The sequence below is a fragment of the Nannospalax galili genome, unplaced genomic scaffold, assembly GCF_000622305.1.
Source record: "Nannospalax galili isolate Female #2095 unplaced genomic scaffold, S.galili_v1.0 scaffold100, whole genome shotgun sequence".
Classification (NCBI taxonomy): Eukaryota; Metazoa; Chordata; class Mammalia; order Rodentia; family Spalacidae; genus Nannospalax; species Nannospalax galili.
Genome location: NW_008352891.1, coordinates 13801817 through 13818729, shown reverse-complemented (window position 1 = coordinate 13818729; position 16913 = coordinate 13801817). Strand labels below are relative to the sequence as shown.

The 16913-nt window shown below is 48.8% G+C and overlaps 1 protein-coding gene across 2 annotated transcripts in view; it reads right to left on the bottom strand.

Moving 5' to 3' along the window:
- Positions 1-16913, bottom strand: part of Pxdn (peroxidasin) — a 90001-nt gene that overhangs the window by 4276 nt on the left and 68812 nt on the right. For both annotated transcript variants that reach the window (XM_008850181.3, XM_017802498.2), the window contains 5 exons: positions 11948-13451; positions 8857-8991; positions 7642-7850; positions 3032-3152; positions 2664-2784 (listed from right to left, as the gene is read on the bottom strand). In XM_008850181.3, coding sequence (XP_008848403.1) covers positions 2664-2784; positions 3032-3152; positions 7642-7850; positions 8857-8991; positions 11948-13451 — 2090 coding nt within the window. The remainder of the gene's footprint in view (positions 1-2663; positions 2785-3031; positions 3153-7641; positions 7851-8856; positions 8992-11947; positions 13452-16913) is intronic.

Below are 16913 nucleotides of genomic sequence, written 5' to 3'. Positions count from 1 at the left end.
ACCGGTGTTGTGCAATGCCCATGGAGGTCAGAAGAGAGTGTTGAATCTCCTGGAAATTAAGTTACTGATGTTTATTAGCCACCATGTGGGTGCTAGGAACCAAACCTGGTCCTCTGCAAGAGCAGCCAGTGCTCTGAAATACTGAGCCACCTCTCCAGCCCCTATAAACGATTTTTAAACAAACAAAAAGCCAGAAGGACCATGGAAACAAAGATCAACTCCTGAAAGTGCACACAGAGCTTCAAAGTGTTAAAAGAGATGATCAGCTAGTTCAAAGGTGTTAATGTTCAAGACTGGTCACCCCCAGGATCCTCCATCCTGGGGATGGAACAAGGCTTTCCAGTCAAAATACAAGCTGCCCTTTCTGTCTCCCTGGTGGCCAGGTATGGATGTATGAGTCACCTGAGAGCCAGGGAAGAGGGGTGTGAGCAGCATGGGGATGCCTTCTTTTTACTTATCCTGTGTCCTACTGGTGGTGCAGCTAGGGTAAGACTAGTTAAGTCCCTTAGGTGTTCACACAGAATAGCAGCTCTGCCCCAAACTCACTGAGAAGGAAGCTAACATGTGCCTCACTGAATTCATCCATGTTTAGAGTTTGCTGTCCCTCAAGGTATATGTCAAAGAGGTCTGGAACAGACAGAGCCTCCGAGTTCATAGACCAACCTCAACAACAACATGCTTAGCTGTGGGGAGGCTGCCAGCCTGACAACAGGTGATAATAGCCACAATAACCTGTCTCTTCATGTTAGGATGACTGTAACCCCTGGGGATCGCCTAGGATTTAGTTGGCCAAAGAGCTATTCACATTGAGAAATGTTTTAAGGTTTCTAAATAAAACCACCTTTTCTGTAGGAATCACTTGTTAGCATAATTGGTGCTTGTGGCAGTTTGAATGAGAACTGTCCCCATAGGCTCAGGTATCTGAAGACCCCAGCTGGTGGTGCTGTTTGGGGAGATCATGGAGCCTTTGGGAGGTGTGGTCTTGCTGGAGGTAGTATGTCACTGAGGGAAGGCTTTGAGAGTTCATAGCCTTGCCTCACTTCTAGTTGGCTCTGTTTTGTGTTGTGGTTGAGGATGCAAGCTAACTTCCCGCTCCTGTCACCATGCTTGCCACCTTCTGCCGTGCCCGTCTTCTCTCCATAAGGGACGCTCCCTCTGGAACCATAAACCAAATAAATGCTTCTAGAATTTGCTTTTCATCATGGTATTTTATTACAGCAACAGAAAAGTAAACAATACAGTGATTTAGTTACTAAATAGAACATTTCTACATGAGACTATGAAGAGGAAGAAGAATGGACCAGTGTCCTCTCAAGGAAGAAAGCAACCTGCCTGACCTTTGCAGGCCTTGCCCATCTGTGGCTGCCTCTGTGTTAACTCAGAGCCCAGAAAGGCAAGGACAAAGCAGGCTGTGAACTGGGTAGCCATCACCGTGGATGAGCCATAGGCACCAGCATGGACAGTCATGCAGGGATGGCAGGAAAGAACCAAGACTGCCTGAGCTGTTCTACCTGAGCTGTCTGCGTGCCTCACAGTGGCCATTCTGCACTGTCAAGTCTGCTGGTACCATGGGCCCGGAGTCACCTGTTCAGTGGTCTGCTCTGGGTCTACCCTGGATTCTGAGGATACCCAGACTCATCACCACCCTGAGGTCTGCCTGAGTTGGTCTGAGTTTCTCCTGAGCCAGGAGTCCCCATACCACCCACTCAGGACAAACCACACCTGGTGCTTGAGTACACAGGGACAGAGCCTAATGCCTGCAGAACAAGAAAGGTTCAGGCACAGATGCAGCAGGAATGGTCTCTGCTGCCAGAGGGGAACTTGGGGCTACACAGACATATGATCAGAGTCTCCCCCAAGCTGATCACCTGAGTAGCCTTGGGAAAGGGACAGAGCCAGGTCCAAGAATCCCAAGAACCAGCCACCAATGCCAAGCCGTCTCCTGGTATCCTCTTTACACCGCCCAGGTGAACACTTCTCTACATCACAACGTAGGTGTCCATACACGTGTATCTTTCACCAGAATGAGCTAGTCTGAGGTCTTGGCCTCTACTTTTTCAGAATGAAGCCTTCCCTAATCAAACCCAGAGAGGGTCTGAAGAGGAAGAAGGCAGCTCCTCGGGCAGGAAGGAAAAGAATTTATCTTCAGATCCCTTGCCAGGGGTACAGCGTGGAGCCCTGCTGCCCTGCCACACAACCATCGTGTGTGTGTGTGGGTCTCTTCATATCACTGCCACTGACTGGCAGCACTGGGAACAGTCATTTCAAATTGATTCCTGAAAAAGTGGATTACCAAGAGAATTCACACTTCACCTTCTCCCATACCTCTTCACTGACTATGCCTGAGTTTTGTGGGACTTTGTGTCTGCTCCATCTGTGTCCCCTCACCAACATTCCCTGGCGAGGACCCCAAATCCAGAGACATTCACTGTTCAAGGTCCCCACTCCACAGGAAAACCTGAGAACAAGGGCTCTTGCCTCTGCAGCCCACCTAGAGACAATCTGAAGAAAAGCAAGCTACACGAATGGCCAGGCCCCAGCGGGAAAGAGCACAGTCAGCGCCTCCATAGAAATGCAAGGCCTCTTGGGAACCCAGGAAGCAGAAGGTATGCTGGCCCAAGGTCCACAGGGGTCACAAAGGTGGTGGATCAGGCCAACCTTACCTGTTTTCTGAGATGTCTGATGATCTTTTGCATTTCCACAACAAACTCCTTGAAGTCATTTGTCGCTGGTCCTTCCAGGTGCTCATGAGCAGCTGACGTGGAATTGCTGACATGTTTTACACTAAGAGGGGAGGAGAAGCAGCCAAGCATCAGCCCACAGGTACAAGCCAATGCTCTTGAACACATCTATTCTACAAAGCTCCAAGCACAGTCTACCACCAATCAGCACTGCCAGGCAGGATATGGGCCTTGTTCATTCTACATTCTGGGATATCGTGGCTGGAGCCAACCTGGGCCACCACTGAGCACAAAATTCCTTGACCTGTGCCAGACACCCACCATGGGCAGACCTCCTCACGGCAACTAACCTTGCTGCCTTCCGTCGCCTCACTCTCTTGGTGGGCTTATCTTCCTCGTAGCTGAATTCGAGAGACCTCCTGCCCCGGAAATGGTAGGAGAAGGCATTGAACTGTCCCCTGGTCCTGCAGTCTAATGAAAAAGTGGAAAGGGGTATGTTAAGCACAGCTGACTATAATTAAGGAGAATTTTATATCTTGTCAAGTATTAGTAAATGTATGCGTTTTCCCTGTATGTATGTAAATGTATCACGTGAGTGCAATGTCCATGGAGGCCAGAAGAGGGCATAAGATCCCCTGAAACTGGAGTTACAGATGGTTGTTAGCTACCATGTCAGTGCTAGAAACCAAACCCATATCTTTTTACAAGAGTAGCAAGTGTTCTTGACTGCTGAGCCATCTTTCCAGGCCCATAATATTAACTATTTCTTCATGACACAGCATGTCCATGCCTCACACTGGGGCACCTTATGCCAGGCAGTATTTGAAGGGCCTCATAAGGTCAACAGTGGGCCTGTGCGTCTGGTCCTCCGTAGCTCTAGGCCCAGTACTTAAACCCACCATTTAGCTACATGCAGGTCTCCCTGAGGACAGACCACCTGCACCAGGGCACCTTAGATGCCCATTGTGCCCTCCTGCATCCTCCTGTATCCTACACATGAAGACCTGGACACTCAGTCTACCTTCATGATCTAAGTCTACTCACAGCTGTGTTCTTCCCAGCCCTGTCAGATGGTAACTCTGCTCTCTGGTCCCACACCCACCTGCAACAAGTCCAGGTGGTTCCTATATACCTTTTCACCGTGGTTGAGGCCTCATCTCTAAGCTCCAGATGTGGGAAGCAACACAGTCCTGTCTCACCTGAGCCCTTCCCATACTGTCCATGAAAGCCATCAGATTTTACTTGTGTCTTATGTCTTTTTGTCCCTAGTAAGGAAAAGTTAAAGGCGGTCCTTTCCAAATTCTAAACTCTTATGATGCCTCTGAGGCAAAAATCCTACAAGATAAAGGCACGGGGGTGTTAAATAGAGGCTACATGGCTGCCTGCCTCTGCGGACAGCAGGCATGCTCTGGGTCTAGATCCTGATGTTGGTGACTAGAAAGGGAAGAGCAAGTGTTGACACCAAGTCAAGATCCCTAAGTGGCCTGCAATTTAACACCACAGGTCATTATCTGACCTTAGTCAAGTTAGGAGGGTTAGATCCACCCTGCTCACCAAATGGAGCAGACAAGGTAGCTTCTCAGATGGCTCCATTGACACAAACCAGATCACAGTAGCCTGGCCCGTCACAGCCATGTCTGTTTCCTGTGCCTCAGTACTGACTGGAGGGTCTTCCCTCTAAGCTTCCTGCACACGGAGGCCAGGTCAGACCAGGCTGGACATTCTGGAAGGGGACAAGAATGATTCTCTCTTGCAAAACCTTTCCTCAGAATACGTGAGTTTGAGAACAACAAGGCAGAGTGGGCCACACACACCAGTGCTCTGCCAGTGCTCTAAGCTACTTTATTTTTTCTTTTATTATTTTTATCTTTTTATGTGTATGAGTGTTGTGCCTGCATGTAGGTAAATGCACCCGTGTTGGTCATGCGATGCCCATGGAGGACAGAAGAGGCTGTCGGATCCCCTGGAACTGGAGTTATGGACAGTTGTTAGCTGCCGTGTGGGTGCTGGGATTCGAACCAGGGTCTTCTGCAAGAACAGTCGGTGTTCTTAACCGCTGAGCCATCTCTCCAGCCCCCGCTATAAGCCACTTTAAAATGTGTGACTGTTTAAACATTTTGGTCAGTATTTGACCAAATCGAGGCGGAGGGCTGTAAACCTATGACTTTAGTTAGAACCTGAGCACTTTCCAGGGTGCTCTTTCTCCAGCCTTGCAAGGCCCTGGGTGGAGGAGTATGTCGTTCCTAGGCAGGACAGGTGCTCCAGGTAAGGCTAAGGTTTGCAAGCATGCTGTCTCCTGTTTACACAAAGCTTCCCTAGTGCTTCTTTGGTCTGATTCATCTCCTCTGAGAACACGTCCACTTCTACATCAGCAGAAGTGTGGTGGGGGGGCTGCACTGGGGCCAGGGTGTGTGCAGTTGGTCCAGGTCAGGCAGAGCAGTATGGCCCAGCTGTGCTCTATGCCTAGAGGGAGAACTGGGGCATCCCTGGCCAAGACAGAATTTATCTGTGTAGCAGGTCAGAGATACTGGATCATGTGGGACACAGGTGTGCCCCCATACATGCAAACACACACATACACACACACACACACACACACACACACACAGAGGCAAGCACCCTGCACACATATATAAAAAAGAAAAAGTGGACATAGACATTTAATCCTGTATGATTTCAAATTTTTTCCTATTATATTTTAGAAATGGGTTTGGGCTAATATAAAATCAGTAAATTTAGAAAGCTTGAATCTCTGCTGGGCTTGGGTTGAGGCTGCTGTTTTACCAGGCACAATATATGGAAGAAGCTGTGTTAGCTTTGGGCACCGAGCCTGTTCAGCAGCCGACAGTGGAGTAGGATGGGGGTGTGCCCCCAGATAAGGCCTGCCCCAAAGACTCCCTTCCAGGCCTGTGAGCAGAGGAGTGAAGCCTGGCTTGGCTCCTTCGGCAGCAGAAGGGGGCCTGGTAATGTTATCAGAAAACAGAAATTTTGTGTCTGAGAATAAAAAGCATTGGCCTTTCCCACGATTTTCAAGAGAACAGTTTTCTGCTAACAGAATGAAATTCTTTGCCATCCTGGCGGTAAAATATTTAAGCTGGAAAAAACTGGGAAAGTAGAAAACAAAAAGAAGCAAAAGCAGATACAAGTTCCCACAGAGTGATCACAGGATTGGCAGTGGTTTAGGTCTGGGTGTGTAGGAAGCACAATTTCATCTATGTGAATTCTCCTCACACGGCGGGGCGGGGGGGGGGGGGAGAGAACATACACATATATACATATACACAGAGAAACAGAGGGGGAAAGGGCAGACAATCAGATTAGACACATAGACACACACATGATCATATACTCAAACAAATGCATACACACACACACACACAGATGTACACACAGTTACCAAACATCCTCTTTTTCTGATTATTTTTATTTTATGTATATGAGTGTTTTGCCTGCATGTATGTAAGTGCAACAGTGTTGTACCAGGCCCCAGAGAAGGTGTTGGATCCCCTGGAACTAGAGTTATGGGACAGTTATTAGCTGCCATGTGAGTGCTGGGAACTAAACCTGGGTCCTCTTCAAGAGCAGCCAGTGCTTTTAACCACTCTCCAGCTCAACCACACATTGTCTTAGGTGATGTTAAATGCAGCTCAGTACTGAACCTAGATTTCCATACTTACTAACTTGAACAACATCCTGAGTGACTACTTCAGGAAAAAAGTGGGAGAGAGTAACCACAGTTCTGAACTCCGTGTGTCTCTTCTCAAACTTTAAGTCGCCCACCTTCTCCAGGGCCTTGAAGGAACAGGGAAGACTGAGGACTAGGTCTGCTGCTCCAGATGTGGCTGGGATCTTCCATACTCGGAGCTGTCTCCTCAACACAAACACTAGATCACTCAGTTTAGGTTGTAAACGTTCCCAGCTTCATTATCTGTGAGGCTCTAACCATCATTTGAATAAAGCTAAAATTGCACCCTAGTTAGAAACTGGAAACTGAGGTTAACCACGTGAGGGATTTAGGAATGGAAAGTGGGAAAGAGACTGTAGAATGGTCCCCACAGGAAGCCAGCAGCTGCTAGAACAGTGATGGTGGCCCTGTGAGGGAGACAGACAGACATGGCAGGGAGCAGACCTCCAGAGGCCCGGCAGGATGCACCACAGAGCCCTCGTCATGAGCATTTCTAGCCCCAATAGCAAGACCTCTCCTGCCTGCAGGCCACTGTCTACCTCTTCAGGAGATACTCCAGAACTCCTAAGCTACTACAGGGTCTAGAACACGTAGCACAGACTTGTCAGGACAACTTGGTGTGCTTGCTATGCTTCCAGCAAGTGCTAATCCTCATTCTTTGTAGGTATGGACTGACAGACTAACACAGAAGCACTGGACGTAGCTACACTCTAAGTTAAATGTTATATATGCATTACAGACACACTAGAGTTTTGTTTTCTCTTACACAGTATTTAGGTTCTCATGAGTATAAGGTGTTCCCCAATAACAACTCTATTGACATCTTAGTACAAGGTGTCTGTGGTGATGTTGGCACTAACAAACCTACTACACTGGTGATCGCATGAGGTGTGGCATAAGAAACCATGTACAGGGCATGGCACTTTTGATCACGTGCGTAGCTCAGTGGTGGTGTGTTCACCTACCATGCTGAACTTTCATCAGCATTTTAGTGTACTCCTATTTAAAGTTATAAAACAGTGCTCCATGTACTACTGGCAGCCTCAAGCCTTGGGTGTCTACATGTCTCCTGATTACATCAAGAGGCATAGTGGACTGACAGCCCATACGGCCTAGGCCCAGTGCTCTATGGTGTCTGTGTAATGAAAATGCCTAACAATGCATCCCGCTAAACAACACAACCACAAGTAGTCCCATACCACCAAAGGCCATGTCCCCATTCTCATGCAAAGCAGCAGGAACAGGGAAAGAGGGCGGCGTGTTGGCACCACACACCTTCGCAACAGTCCTGCCACACTCGGAGGTCCACTCTGGGAATGTCCTCACAGCTGCCATAGCCGTGTGGGAACTCTGCCACCCTGAACACGTCCCGCTGCACGCGGGTGATGTTGTCTGAGTTGTCACACAGGATCCTGGCTAGGGATGTCTGCTTGAGCTGTGTCAGCTGGGCTGGGGAGAAAACCCCTGGGTTCTCGTACCACAACCTACGCCCCAGAAAATAAGAGCAGGGTCAGTGGGGTGAGCAGCAGAGAGGGACATCACAGGAGCTGAGGAAGGCTGTTCTTCCAACATGGAAGTCACTGATTCCATTAGCAATTTAAAAGTGACTCAGACAGTGTTCAAATTCCCACCTAATAAACAAAAGAAAAGCAAATGTCTGGCATATAAAAAAAAATATGTTAGCTCTTCCTAACAGCAAGAAGAAAGGCCACTTTTAAAAAGCCATGGGTAGGGCTGGACAGATGGCTCAGTGGTTAAGAGCGCTGACTGCTCTTAGAGAAGACCCAGGTTCAATTCCCAGCACCCACATGGCAGCTAACAACACCTGTAACTCTAGTTCCAGGGGAATTTGACGCCTTCTTCTGACCTCCCTGGGCACTGTAGGACACGGGTGCACTTATATACATGTACGCAACATACTCATACACATAAAATAATAAGTAAGTATTTTTTTTTAAAAAGCCACAGGTGACAGCAAAGTGACTAAATTCCTCAGTCTTAGATCTGGCCACCTTTCCTATATGTTAAAGTAAACTAACATTTATTAGACTAAAAGTAAGACTTGCCAGAAACCCCAAGTCTCAGTCAGGCATGGTGGCACACACCTGAAATACTAGCACTCAGGAGGCTGAGGCAGAAGGCTTGTCATGAGCTGGAAGACCGCCTAGACTATATAATAAGATCCTGTCTCAAAACACCAAACAAACAAACAAAAAAAAGTTCTGATCTTTTAGAGTCCTACAATCATTTAGCTTCATGGACAGTCAAAGAAGTCTGGAAACAGTGTTCTCACTGGCTTCAGGAACCAACAGCTTGGAGACTCGGGTGTGTTAGCCTGATAGGCCAAGGTGGCAGGCAGCCTGTGCACAGGAGGTACTGAGCTGTTGGAAGTTCAGGAGGGATGATGGGTCCTCCCTGTCTGCAAGCACAGATCTTTTCTGCTCTGAGTCCCAAAAGCAATGGAGCAAGACAAGGTCTCCTGATGCCCACCTGTCTCCATCCCGCAAGCGTCGGAACTGTGTGCTGAGTAGACACATGAGTGTGGGCCCCAAGCGGCTGCCAGGAACTAGGTCTTCCACCATGAGGGCCGGGAACAAATCAATGTTGAGAGTTGAACCATACAGCCTGTAATAAGACAAAGGGAAACTCAGGTCTTTCTGGCAGAGCTCCCTGGAATAGGAAACACAGCAACGAAGAAAAAGACCCTGTACATTATTCAGATTTCTACTTAACAAAGAACACTCATTATTTCTTTAAAGCAGCTTGCACCATACTTTAAAGATATTTTTTCTTTTTTCTGTTACATGTTATATATAAAATACATACACATATTTATTTATATTTTGAAAAGAAAAGAAAATTAAAGCACACCCTTTCATATACTCCAGGGAAAACCACCTGACCCCACAGGGCATACCTGCCTATTTTTTCTTTTAAGTGTACAATAAATAATCTCCGTCATATCTGAAAAGAAGAATATTGGATGCTACCATGTCTTGAAATATATTCTCCATGAGTTTGAAGCCAAACTGGCTATATAGCAAGATCCTGTCTCAAAACACCAAAAATCAAAATAAGACAAACAAAAACATTCTGACATATGGTTTAGACATTTAAAATACTGACTAAACGTTCTCACCAAATCTTCCAGGCCATATGAAGAACCAGCAAAGTCCACACACAGACCATTCTTATCTAATCTTGTGCAATTTCCCAAAAGTTCACAAGGCAGCAGGTGGCCCTGGTTCCAACTTCTACTGGAGGCTCTGCTAGAGCCTAAAACCTAAAAAACAGCATCTTCTGGCCTCTGCTGCCTTCCCCATCAGACTCAAGCACCCTGCAATGTGCCAGTGGGTACAAGAGTTACTCAAGACCTATGACATTCATCTTGTAAGTGTTATAGACACACTTTTACTTAGGCTGGCATCCAGCCTTTCTAAGCACAACTGTGTTCACTGTCTTTATGGTAAAGTTCAGGCACGCTGAACAAAACCCTCTAAGACCTCACTGTGAAGTGACCTGTCAGGGGAACCTGGAGAGCTGCTGGTCTTGCTCCAAGGGCACCAGATGCTCCTGCCCTTCCTAGAACACTTGCTCCTCCTGTCCTCCTGCTTTCCATCTGGGAAGGGATCCCCTAACCCTGCTACAGGTGGTCTCTGGGTGCACTGCAGAGCTTCTCGGCCCTACCCTTTACTCCCAGGCTGCCCTGAAATCCAGAACTTGAATGGGCTGCCAAGACAGAGGATGAAAGCTACACTCCCCAAGGTCTGCTGGAAGCAATCACAGCCTGGCTTTCATCACCATTCAACTCTCCTCCCGTTTCTGTCTCATTCCTCCTCTCAATATTGGGTTCATAGAGAAAAAAAAATGTGATTCTGTGTGTGGGGAGTGAGCTTTGTCTTTTCCAGGGGTCTTTTGCCTGCAACCAGCCCAGGGCCATCATCTCTGGCGGCAGCAGCAGGATTGCCAGCTACTGAGCAGTTCTGAAATACTCTGGCAAGCAAGAAATGACTGGGAAAGTCATCTGTGGCTGTCTGGACTGGAACAAAGGGGGACATTGAAGCACATGGAAGTACAGACGGTAAGCATAAATCCTAATTAAGCACAACGGTGACAAAAATACACTGTCCCAGTGGAGAACCCACATGCTTCCTTGCCAGTCATCCAATGCCATTATTTAAATGAACACTGGAACGCAGGGAGCTAACCAGACACTCATTTGGAACGCGTCGTAAATCACAAGCAAGAACCCTTCTGCCTGCGCTAGCCTCTCACCACCACTTTTAGGGAGCCAAGATGGGCTGCAGGGGATCCAGGAACCCCAGGAGGTGAGGAACGAGGGGGAAAGTTCTTTTCCTTTCTTAGAATAATTCCACCAAGTGGGAATTCGCACATCTTCCACACACAGTGGCCTGGACTGAATTTATAAATCCAAGAACTACAAAAGGTCGTTCCAGAAAAACTCTAAAGAGCATTTTAATTTCCTTAAAAGACTTAGTGAAAGTAAACTGGTATAAATAACACAGAACACAAGAGATGGACCAACAGTAGAAAAAGAAGAGGTTCTTCAGATACTTGCCATGTTGTCTATCTGTCCAGTGCATTAAATAAACCCTGTAAGGGCTGCAGAGATGGGTCAGTGGTTAAAAGCACTGGTCTTCCAGCACCCACACAACTACTAACAACTGTCCATAACTCTAGATCCTGGGGACTCCGACACCCTCTTCTGACCTCTGCAGGCACAGTATGACATGGGTGCACTTACATACATTCAGGCACTACCCTCATGCACATAAAATAATAAATAAAAAATATGTTAAAAAAATAAAAAATAAATCTTGTAAATAAATTGTGACCTTAAGGGGGAAAAAGGAAAAGGAGAGCTTGTAAGGACTGGAATGCTGCACTTTCTGGGGCCTTCAGGTCTGACCAATCTCTGCTGAGAAAGGTCTGAGAAGAAGCCTGGCCCTAGGTGAGGTGACCTAAGCCTAATCAGATAGGAGCCCATTCTCTGGGCAGCAGGGACATCTGTCTCCCCAAGAAATTTTCCCATCTGCTGCCCATTCCCCAGGCCAGCTCTCCTCTCCTCAGGACAATGGCCTCTCCAATGGCCCTCACACGCATCCCCTCATGCAGACATGGGCATCACAGGTAAGGTTAGCAAGGGCAGGAAGGGCTATATGTCAGGTCCTGAGGGATGCCCAGTCTGAGGCCCATCTGTCAGGCTCTCTGTGCCTGTGAGGATGTGTTCCTAGCTCTGGGGCAAATAGTTCATTTTTGCCCAGGCAAACCCCATCCAGGTAAGCACAATGCCTGCCTCAACAGAAACTCACAGCTTAGAAGCCCGCCTCCTGAGCACAGCCAGGTTGACGGATGTGACTTTACCTCACGCTGTGGTCCCCTTGCAGCAGCCCAGCCAGCAGGCTTCCAGCTGCCCAATTTCAGCTTGCACAGATTTCTCTTCCCTAACATGAGTCACAAGAGAAACCCAAACTCAAGGGATGGTAACAACATTGCAGTTCACAGCCTGGTATTCGGCACCTACATTCTGATCATCATGTCCCAGCTTCCTGGTACTCACCTCTGTAGCTTCTCCCGGATCACAGGGCTCTTGATCTCATTTTTCAGATCCTCAAAGGTGTGGGCGGCTGACAGGTTGCAGTAGACCCTGTAGTCGTGGTAGGGAGGGATGCCATGGTCTCGGCCTCGCTGGATATTGATAGCAGCCAGGTCGAGGGCCACCGTGTGTGCCATGGAGAATAACCGCTCTGTGAGCTCTGTGTTCAGCAGCTGGGAGGGAATGCGCATCTTCCCTGCCACTCCAAACAGCCCCCGGAGAAGGGGGTCAATGCCCCCCTCATTGACGATCCGGAAGGGTGAGAAAAAGGCCTTGTGGAGGGGCACGTGGCCTTGTGGCATGGGCTCAAAGTTCTCGTCCAGACGGTAGAGCAGGGGGTTGATCAGCGTGTGACCAAACCGGAAGGCTGCAGTGGCAAAGGCGTTGAAGATGCCGGCGTTGACACTGGGGTCATAGCCCCGGTATTCACCCAGCATCTTCATGCCCACCTCCCCCAGGATCTTGGGCAGCCAATGCCGGTAGGTGATATGCTGTATCTCTGCCCCAACAATCTTGCGGGTCTCATGGTAGACAGTGTCTCCGTCCCAGTGAGGGTTCAGCTTTAGCAGCTCTGCTGCGATGCGGTTGTGCTCCCTGAACCACAGTGTGTGCATGCTGGTTAAGCCCAGCTGCTCATTGGCACGGTGGTCCCCCGCCAGGAAGCAGGGGATCGGGCTCTCATTCTCATCACGCATGCACTCAGTGGGTGGCCCTGTGGCAAAGGGTAGCAGTGGTTTCCCAGATCTCTGCACGATGCCCTGGCGTAGCAGGCCACGATGGCTGGCCAGGTCTCGAATGCCACGGGCTTCGTGGTCCGTGCTGCCATACACATTGGATGCATCAATGTAGGAGGTAAGCTGGTTGATCTGCTCTCGAGGATACACGGAGTTCATGAGCAGGGATGTCATCCCACTGCCACACACAGGGCTCGACCGCACAAAGAACATGCAGCGGGCCCCACTCCGCACCCGGGGGTCATTGGGAGGAATCATGACAGAGAAGCAAGGAGGATCATTGCTGCACACGGAGCTGCAATGCTGCCCGTCTGAAAAGCGAGCCTGGCTCAGGGCCACCACCGTGGAGTCCAGATCATGGTCTAGGAACTGGCCCCACTGCATCAGCATATGTGTGAATTGCTCGTCAGGGGTGATCACCTCTGTTCCAATCAGTGTAGTGGACACCAGGCGGGGCATAGGTAGCACGTGCCCATTGTACTGGCGCTGGGGGTTGATGCCACGAGGTGTGTTGAAGCCATTCTCATACACGGCCTTCAGCAGACGTTCAAAGGCTGTGAGCGAGGCTCCCCACATTGGATGTTGCAGGTTGTTACATGTGCCATCATGCGTCCTGTACTTCTGGTGGAAGCACATATCTGAGCAGTTGTTCACGCGCCTATGTGCAGTACAGCCGGAAAGGTTGGCGATGAGGCTCAGGTACTGCGGAGACACCAGGTCATTGTAGTGGTAACCTGTAACACAGTGGGGTGGCACTAACTTCCACCAGCAATGGTGCAGACTAGTGCCTTCGGCTCCTCAGGTGGCGCCTAACTGAATGAATGAATGAATTCATGATGAGCATGAATTCTAATATAGCAGATGCTCTGGCCTCCCATCTGATAGAATATGCCCTCCTTGTTCAGCTGGCTGGGTGCAGATAGTCTCTACACACTACTAGTCAGCCCCATAGTTTGAACCTCTGACTCTAATGGGTCTAGAGAAGGCAGTCACATTCAGAGATCTGAATATACCATTCCATGAACCAGGCAGAGAATGCACCTTCATGTCACCAGCCATGGTAGGTCCCCTTCCCATGGACCAGGGCAGCTTCCCTGTGTCCATCATAGCACACTGCAGTGATTTTTAAGCTGTAAGCATCTTTGCCTCAGAATCCGTCCAGTGGTCACCTCTGTGTATGAGGTCTCCTTGAACTCTTGCTCTCCTCTACCCTCTCTGGCATCGTATCATCAACCCAAGATGGCTGTTCATGATACTGGCCTTGAATTTCATAGACGTCATAACAAACACACACTCCAACCTACTTAGCCAGGCTCCCAGAAGGTTGCCTTCCTGCTCAAAATTCTGACTGCCCACCAGTTAGAGGAGAAACCCCAGTCTTGCTGGCCAGGAATGTATCTCTACCAGATGTCACTGACCTTTAACTTCAGCTCTTTACCTTTAAGACACACTACCACACAATGATCCCCGGATGCCATGCACAAATGGTGCCTCCAGGCACTGATATAGCCAAGGCTTCTACCTTCCTCACTGCCCCCAAAAGAGAGGGTCTAGGGTCTACAGAAAAGCCATACATGCACACACACATGCACACTATGCATGCACCCACATACCTGCACACTCATGTATGAAGACATGATCACATACTCCCAGCCACTCACATGTACACTTACATATGGACTCTCACAAAAATACAATCATGATTGTACTTACATGATATGCTCCTATGCAAGGCATGCTCATGGAGATACTTGGTCATATGTGTGCACACTCACAGTCCTTTGTATGCACACATGAGGCCTATGCACATGAATACACACAGACACACACACACAAACACACACACAGACACAGACACACACACACACACACACACACACACACACACACAGTCACTGGTGGGTTCAGAGCCAGTATCATGACTTCTCCTCTAACATATCTCCAGCCAATGTCTGGCTCTAGAGACTCAGTTTGCACATTTGGTGGGGGGGTATTTTTGAGACAGGGTCTCCCTGTAGTCCCATCTGGCCTGGAACTTACTATGTAGACCAGGCTGACCTTGAGATCCACCTGCCTCTGCCTCCCAAATGCTTGGACTAAAGGTGTGTACAACCACGCCCAGCCCTCAGTTTGCACATTTTAAAAGAACAAGAAACAGCCTCTTTTTGCAGGGAATGGGCTCCAAAACACCCATAGAAAACTCCAAGAAAGCAAGGGGACCTGAGAGTTTCCAGGTTGGGAGATGCAGTCAGAAACATACTGGGGCACTGGTGAGCTGCAGGTATGAAACTCTCATTGCCCTGGCCACTACGGTTCCTGGCTCCTGAGCACTGCAGTCCACACCTCCCTCAGGCACCAGGGTACAGGCAAGTGTCTAGCTCTTTGGAGAAATCTCAGAAAATCCCCTACCTGACCATCAAAAGTACCAAAGAAGCAAAGGGCCAGGAAGGAAACACTTCCTCCCACATGGCCATTCAGCTGCAGCACTGGTAGATCTCAGGCTTTCCTGGAACACACTTGCTTTTTCCACAGCATTGGCCACAGATGCAGAGGCAGATGTGTCCTGGCAGCCCCAGCAGGTAGCAGCACAGTCCAGGAGCAGACTCCCTATGTCTATCACTACCCCACACTGATATCACAGACAATCACACCTCGTTGCTTCTCTGTTTGGAGAATCTCATGGCTCTGAGGCTCTTTCTGGTTGAGCCCTCAAAGCTCCCTGACCTGTCTCCTTCCCCACCTTCCCTCTATTTCCAGATACAATCCCCTGCCAGGCACCATCCCACCTTGATGACCCTCACTCCAGGGCACACCTTGTTCTTATCAGGGAGGTGGCATCCTAACCAGCCTGGGTCCTTGCCTCCTCCCCACTGCTGTTCCTGTTACCTTATGGCTAGCCACCTGTACTGACTTCTCTGCTGACTCAGGGGACATTCTGCTCCAGAATGCTGGATCATTTTTGTTTTGGTTTGGTTATTTATTATAAAGTGTGTGTGTGTGTGTGTGTGTGTGTGTGTGTGTGTATGAAAGAAAGGGGGGAGGAGAGAAGGTATATATGTGTATGGTGCATACATGAGTGTGTATACATATGTAGAGGCTAGGAGGGCATGGGGTTCTTGTCTGTTGGTCTTTACCCTATTGTCTTGAGATAGGATCTCTCAATGAACCAGACACTCACTGTTTTAGCTAGGCTGGCTGGACAACAAGCACCCAAGATCCACCTGTCTCCATCCCTCAATGCTGGGGTTACAGGCACATGTAGTGATGCCCAGCTTTTTACATGGGTGCTAGGGATTTGAACTCAGGTCTGCATGCTTGCAGAGCAAATGCCCTTAATTCACTGAACTACCCGCCTTAGTTCTTTGTTTTGAGATAGGGTCTCATGACATAATTCAGGATCGCCTTGAACTTAAGATTCTCTTGCCTCAGTCTCCCTTCTGCTGATATCACAGGCATGAAGCACCATATCTGGCCTGGAATGCTAGATCTTTGAGGCTGAGTTTTATGTGTTTGTGCGTACATTCGCGTGTATGTGTAAAGGTGTGTAGGTACACGGGAAAGTGCATGTGTACATATGTGTATATGTATATGAAGGCCAAAGGCCAACCTCAGCCATTTGTTCCTCAGGCACTGGGACCTGGGTTCATCAAGCAGGCTAGGCTGACTGGCCAGTGAATGCCAGGGATCTATCTATCTCCTCTTCCCCAGTGCTGGGATTTCAAGCATGTGCCACGAGGCCACATTTTGTTTTATTCTGTTTTGTTTTAATGTGGGTCCTGGAGCTGGAACTCAGGTCTTCACACTCGCAAGGCAAGCCTTAGATGAAGCTATCTCCCCTAGCCCCGAGGCTGAGATTTTTTCCTTCTTTAGCATTGCCTTATTGCAAGATGTGGACAGTGCCTGGCAGAGTGGGTGTGTTCGGCCAAATAAGTGGACAGATGATGCAGAAAGCCTGGGCACACTGCTCAGGAAGCTCAGGAAGAAAGGCTTGTGCCAGGGGGTGTATGGATTATATGGCATTCTCTATGCCTCTCCAAGTTTCCAAATCTTTCTCTAATTAGCTATAGTGATAAGCAACCGGCCAGAGAGAATCCCACAAGGAACAATTCCAAACAGTGTCTGGACTAGAGGCTGGGTTTCCAGAAAAGAGCAGGGAGGATGCAGGGCGGGTTTGCTCCCAGCTCAGGCTACCACAA